At 36.8% G+C, this 7,222-nt stretch overlaps 1 protein-coding gene across 3 annotated transcripts in view; it reads right to left on the bottom strand.

Annotated features, from left to right (window-relative positions):
- Nucleotides 1-2,499: 2,499 nt before the first annotated feature.
- The window catches only part of LOC142094597 (signal transducer and activator of transcription 5B), a 133,959-nt gene continuing 129,236 nt past the window's right edge, over nucleotides 2,500-7,222 (bottom strand). For all 3 annotated transcript variants that reach the window (XM_075176915.1, XM_075176916.1, XM_075176917.1), the window contains one exon: nucleotides 2,500-6,431. In XM_075176915.1, the coding sequence (XP_075033016.1) occupies nucleotides 6,302-6,431 (130 nt within the window). In that variant the 3' untranslated portion in view covers nucleotides 2,500-6,301. The remainder of the gene's footprint in view (nucleotides 6,432-7,222) is intronic.

The raw sequence follows: 7,222 nt of genomic DNA, 5'->3' as shown, positions 1-7,222 counted from the left end.
CAGCCGGTAAGGGACCAAATACAGCCGAAATAAAAGTTTATAAGAATTTTTTTATCCGAGTGCAGATTGAAGACTTAGCAACTGCCTCTCGAATCTTTCCATTCCTCAGGCTCTAGAACCTCATCCACATCCTTCTCCCAGCGCAGGTCATGTGGTTCTCAATCAGGTAGATTATTACTCAATAGGGAGTAGAAAGTTGAAATCAGACCCTTTGAAGAGGACCTATTGAGACAGAGGGTCTCTAGGGGAGGTGATCTTAGGTCTGACTGTTAAATAGGGGAAAAATTTGCAAGTACTGGTAAAAAGTAAAAGGGAGGCAGGTTAAGGCTATCACGGAGCTCAGGGAAGGTCAGGAAAAATCCCATCGGGACCATATGTGGTAGAAACACAATATTATGCTTAGTCCCATGTGTAAATGATTTAGGATTAGTTTCAGGTAGAAATGCTGGGTTATTCCACAGCAGAAACATACACTTGGGGTTAACTATTAGCTTGAAAGTACGTGTACAATATTTCCAAATTTTGAGTGAGAAACGAACTGTTGGAGGGAGATCATGAAGAGGGGGGTGGTCTTTTGTTTTGAGTCAGAATAAGATATGGGAGACAACATCTGGAGACGACCCCCTTCCGTGTCAATCACACTCTAGAGTGGGGACGTGCATCGACCAAAACAGCTTGAGTAAGGTGCGAAGATAATTAATATTTATGAAGGCAGGGAAGGCCCAGACCCCCATTTCTGGCGTGTCAGAAAATAACTTTTAGGTGGACTCTTGGGCGTCTACCAGACCAAACAAACTGAGATGCTTGATTGAATGTCTTTGAGGGCAAGGGAATTGACCCCTGCTGGCAGGGTTTGAAATAAATAAGGAAGTCTGGGAAGAATATTAATTTTTACTGCAGCAACTCTGCCAACCCACAATACGAATAGCGAGTTCCAGGACTGGAGATCGCGCTTTAGTGCGGCTATTAGAGGGGGAAAGTTGGCCACGTATAATTTATGATAACATTTGGTTAGTTTAATCCCTAAATATTTAATGTGTTGAGTTTGACAATTAAACTTAAAAGTGTCTTGCAAATGTCTTGAGTATTATTATTAAAAATTAAGAGCTAGGACTTCAGTTTTAGCGGAATTAATTTTGAAGTTAGAGATAAGACCATAGTCTTTAATTTCAGAATAAACAGTGGGGAAACATGAGGATTAGTCAAAGTAAGAAGTATGTCATCAGCATAGAGTGCTAGTTTAGATGATCTCGACCCGGAAGAGATTCTGGATTGAGATTCCATGATTTATGATTGAGGCGAATTCTAGCGGCAAGAGGTTCCATCACTAATGCGAAGAGGTGAGGGGATAGGGGACATCCCTGTCTAGTGCCATTATGAATAGCAAAAGAGGGGGAGGCACATCCATTAGCTAGGACTATAGTTGAGGGATTGTAATATAAAGAAGCTATTCCTTGAAGAAATGGGCCGTGCAGTTCTAATGTTTACAGCTGCTTTCTTTGTGATTCAGTTATTGATTAGCACCAGTTTGGGGGTTTAGTTGGTCCTTTTAATACCATCTGTGAGTTTTAGATCTTCATGACTTCTTGCAAAAATATAGTTCCTTGATAAGAACCAGGTAAGAAGCTTTGCACTAGAGTTGACCACAGTGGCACTCAATGTAGTAAAAAATGTAAATGTAAACTCAATTTGTGGGTGGTAAACCATTACTCACAATTTCCTGATTTTAGGAAACTGTTCCAACAGCCAGTTTGGCACCTGTTTTTTCTAATGTGGGAGGGCTATAAATACTGTGAGTACTTAAGTTTTGTGCTACCTTGATAAGGGAAGGCTGCACCCCACCATAAACCATAGTGTAATTCATTAAAATATTTATTTGGTTTGCATAGATTTAGACAAAAGCTTGCAGCTTCTTATTGGAATCTTCAGCGATAACTCCCACGGCTAACCAGAAATAAGCTAAATAATGAGTTAACATTGTAAAGGTGCTGCAGAGGAAAAATACACGAAAAAAGAACCACCGCAGTATTTATTTTCTAATGGAAAATACAATTTATTTCCAAAATAAAAGTCACAGATGCACAAAACACACAATTTAATCTGCTGAATAAAAGAGTAAATATAGAAGGAAGAGAAACATTTAACAGCAAGGATTAGGCAAACATACACCAAGATTTTTAGGCAAAAAGATTTCAAACATTCAGAGCAAAAAAAAAAACAAAAAAAAAACAACACAAAACAGTAAGAAAATATTAACCCAAGAAAAACTATTCCATAGCTGTTTCCTAGGGTGCCAGTATGAGTCTCTGCTGACGTTACCAACTTATTCCTGGCAGTTAAAAAAACATGATTTTTTTTTCCGGACACTATATTTTACAGCTGATTGGCCAATTGCCATTAACCTTCACAATATGCATATATTTCTAAATAAAACCTTTGTGTCCTGATAAAACAGAAATCTCTCTCCCATTTACACAGATTCCTTGAGCACTGTGGTAGCCATTTTACAATCTTCAAATGGTAGGGGGAAAAAAAAAAGCATAGGTCATAGGAAGGGATGGCCACACATTTATGTAACATCTGAGGGAATTTCTGCTTTGTTAAGGCACGCCTAACCACAATTAACAGTGGTAGGTGAGATTTGCTTTGTTAAATTTAACTTTGCTTGTTTGTAAATATAGCATTTCTCTGTGTGTTGTAACCTTAGATAAAAATTTAACATTCAAAAAACATCTTGTATCGTTTACTGAGACTTGTATTTAAAAAGATATATATGTACATATTTATATCTATGTCCTGAGTGCTGTGTTTTGTTTTTTTTTATCACCAATTTTTTTTCTTGAACATTTTAGATTTTTAAATGTATTTTTTTAAATCTCTATACAACAATAAAACCGTGAATATGCAGAAATAGTTAGAAATTGATGTAAGCATTCAGCAGAGGAATCACACATGAGAAACAATATACAAGAGATGAGAACTGGTTGACTCCACTCTATACTGAAAATGCCAGGCCTTCCTGATTATTGACATAAAATTAAGTTTTGGCTTTCTTTATTTTAAGTCTTTAATCTTCAGCCATATTTGCATCATATCTAAACTTTTTGTGTACTGAATTCGAGGACAGGTAAATTAAGGCTACATATCCACTGGCATTAGAACTATGTACAGAGCTCCTGTGTCCCTTTGCCCAGAGATGGCGCAAGCCCCTTTGGCACTATACAGAATATTTGTGGAAGTGGCTTCACGGCTCATGCCCTGGCCTTGTTCGGATACCTGTTCTGCTCTCCACAGAGCGGGGACTCTGAAGTTTAGGTGCACAGGCAGTCTCTCCTGCCACGCTTATCGTGTTACCTTTGCATTCAACATGTTTTTAACGTATGTTAAGCACATGTATATGGATGCGAAAATAAAAACACTACCAATTGAGACCATACATATTTGTGTCTTACGTGCATTTAAATTGGGTTGCATGTTATTTGAAATGCTACTGGTTCCATTTTAGTGTGTCAACATAAAACAGACACATGAAACATATGCATAAACAACATAGTTTATATTTGTTTTATGTACCTTTTAACATGCATTAAAAACACATTTCAAATGCCAATGAATACGCAGTCCAAGTCTGGTTTGTTCTTGAGTTAATTTTTAGTATAATAAATTTAAACTAGTAAGGATGTAAAACATTTCCTGACATTGACCATACGAACCTACAACCAAAATTATTATATACATATACACAGTAACTTAAAAAAAAGGTCACAACAGAACAATGTGTAATATATCAGAAGTGGGATGCTGATGGGGTTGTGTCATTATTTATGGCCTGGTACACATGTAAGAGGACATTTGAAAGAAGTTGTATCACAAACAAAAACTGGAGCAACAGGAGTGAAGAGATGATAGGGAGAACTGGATTTAAATTAAAAGGTCCAGATTCGTAAATATTTTAATAATCATATAAAAGAAAGGCACGTATATGAGCATGGCATAGCCTGACCAAAAATAACTTGCCTTCAGCACTGTGGCAGCAGTTCAGGGACATATGAACAATCCTACACATGTCTGGATATTTATGCCCCTGACCTACACAAGAATAACATTTTATGAAAGTGACCCTGACAGCTGTGCATCTTTCCACACACACAACCAGCATACACAGCAGAAAGGCCCCAGTTCCTGAATTGACGCTCTAGCTAAAAACACATTTTATATATAATCTATCTATATATAGATATTTATCTTTTTCATTCTTTGGAATGAGAAAAAAAATAATTTGATTGCATTCTAACACAATGGCTCACCAAGGCTTGTACGACTGAAACCAGCCATGATGCTACCAATTATCTGGGCTAGCTAGTCATTTTTTATTAGAAAATATTTTTACATGGCTTTTATCTTCTAAAAACATGAAGGTGCATGCACAGTTAAGACATGCTGGGTTCTATGCTATTTATGTACACAAACTGCATTTTTCACTAGGATGGGTGTGATGTGTTTCATGCACTTTAAAGCCAGTGGCACTGTTGCTTTTGTAGTCTACGCATATATTAAATATATATTTTGCGTTATGTCCAGCGTGGCAGTATCCAGAAAATAATCTGAATATGGTAGGTGATATTTTACTTTCCAGATGTGATTGCACAGAGGTTTCGTGAGACTTTGTGAATAAGTAAATAGCAGGGTAAAAAATATAGACAAATCTCACAAATACATGTACTAAGCACACTTTTAAAGCAGCTCCCCCACCCCCCAATTAACACATTCATTTTTCCTTAACCTGAAATAGTAGCACTACCTCTCAAATCTCTAGTTTGTCCCTGTCCCCCAAAATTTCTCAAATTACTGAGCCACTCACAATGGCACACCCTGCAGCTACAAATATGGCTATATATAGAAAGTTCAAAATACTAGGGGAAAATAGGCAACAAATACTCTTTTTTATAAGGTAGCAATTTGTCCAGTGTCCAACTTTAATGGAAATCCCCTGGGCTTCATTAAAATGGGTCATTGATGGGAAATTGTAGATAAACATGGAGTTAATAATAATTAAATATAACGGAGCATTTAGTAGCTCGGCAACTAGCAGGTTTTCTAGTCACTTGTAGACTGTCTTTGTCTTTATAGCTGAAATCTCGGAACTTGTTAATAGTGTATCATAAAGCTGAAATCTCCTGCTGCTATTCAGTGAATTAAGTCAGACGGCTGGAGATTTGAAAACAACTGGCAAAGAGCTGCACCAGTTGTGGAATCAGTTGTTTGCGCAGAACTTATAGAGTGGCACCCTTATAGTTAACAAGTAGCAAAATCTCAGAAGTGTTGCTTTGGTCCATTTTAATAAAACTCTATAGGAAGGTACCTCTAGTATTTTTTAAATACCATACTGCACTTTGCCTGATGTCTCGTGAGCTGGAATCCCCAAGATTTATAAGGAAACAATATTGTGTAAAATATTTTCCTGGTAATACTAAAATGCTTTTAACATTGGGAACCTCAAAACAAATGATGAGATCGGGTAAGCAAAAGATTTATATAATTATATATATATTTTTTAAAAGTATATATATTTTTATATATATATTTAATGTTAAATAATTTGACCCTGGTAATAGGGTTTACTATCTCACCTTCTAACCCTTTTCAAATTGGGGCTCAGATATGGAGAACATTCTAGATATATTGCAAAGTAAACATGATTGACATTTAGCTTAATCTGATTCTCTAAAGACCATGGCCCTTACACTACTTGTGGCATCTGCAGCCTATCGCTCTGCAATGTTTCACAGTCCACTAAAGCAGCTAAGGATTATATTGACACAAAGAAAAAAAATCCCCAAACAAAATTTATAGATGTTGTCCATTTTTGGATAACTCTCCCTCTTGCTTGATGTGAGCTTACAGAACAGAACAAGTCTATCTGTCCAGTGCTCTTCAAAAGAATGCGTCTTGTTCAGGACTACTGAAGAGGACAACAGACTGAGCCCTCTCCTGTGCTGCAAGCACAAATTGGAATACCACTCACGGCTTCAGTGAACCAATGGGGTCTGGATCTCCCCATACATGCTCCAATGGGGGCAAGGCAGAAAGAGGGAATGTTGCCCAGAAATGGATAACCCCTTTAAAAGGAGTAAAAGTTTAAAGCATGTAAAGATACTGTTTTGTTGTCAAAAAGTACCATAAAACAAAGGAAAAAAAACCTAAACTACTTATTACCATGCACAAAATACCAAAATTAATTTTTGTGAAAACAATTCACATTTTGATTATTGAAGGCAGTGTGCTGTAGAGTAGGGACTCGTCAGGATTGGGTATGGGGTATCCACTGGCTGTTATCCAGAGGTCTTCGGAGTAGCTCCTCAACATGTCTTGCCACATCCATGCTGTCATCCAGGTCAAAGTCTCCATCAGGGTCCAGAACGGAGTCAGGACTGTAAAAACAACAATGTTGAGAACAGTCTGGATGAATGCTGTAATTATATATATATATATATATATATATATATATATATATATATATATATATATATATATATTTATTTATTTTATTTTTTTCACACTGCAATTACACAAAGTATCATTTAATTTGAATGCTGCAATTACACACACATTATATATAAAAATTTATATTTACTTTATTTTTTAAACATAAGTTTTTCGTCCTTGGAAAATAAAGTAAATTTTTCCAGAATGTACTCCTATGATACAGTCTTCCCTTTGCAAAATTGGTATGTGAGGGATAGTGTTATTGCTGCCACAACAAGATACTGTCTCTCAGCTAGAATGCATGTGGTTTCAGTGCTGAAGCCCACCCATGCAAGAGGAGAGTGTAAGCTCCTCAGTGATCACATGATGGCAGAAAAATGATGGGGTGGGCATTATGCAATGAATATGCTGGGACATTCCAAAGCATCTCTACACTAAATCATAAGTCATGTGAGTGTGGTTGCCATGGTAATATCATAAATACAGCAAACTGTACATCATTAATAGCAACTGTCCAGAGATTGCAATTTATTTTCCCACCCATATCAATCCTATTCAAGAATCAACCTGATAATGGGATGTAGTCAATGGGATGTAGTCAACTAGTCCACACCCTGTCCCAGGTAGACAACCCATGGTCACACCACTAAATTACCACGCTCATTCAATTTCTTTGGATCAGCACAACGGTGTCATTCCTGGAGGTTAAAGGAGACCCTTTTAAAATTGTCTAACT

The sequence above is a fragment of the Mixophyes fleayi genome, chromosome 6, assembly GCF_038048845.1.
Source record: "Mixophyes fleayi isolate aMixFle1 chromosome 6, aMixFle1.hap1, whole genome shotgun sequence".
In the NCBI taxonomy this organism is placed as follows: domain Eukaryota; kingdom Metazoa; phylum Chordata; class Amphibia; order Anura; family Limnodynastidae; genus Mixophyes; species Mixophyes fleayi.
Note: the sequence above shows the minus strand (reverse complement) of the source record. Positions and strands in the feature narration are given on the sequence as shown.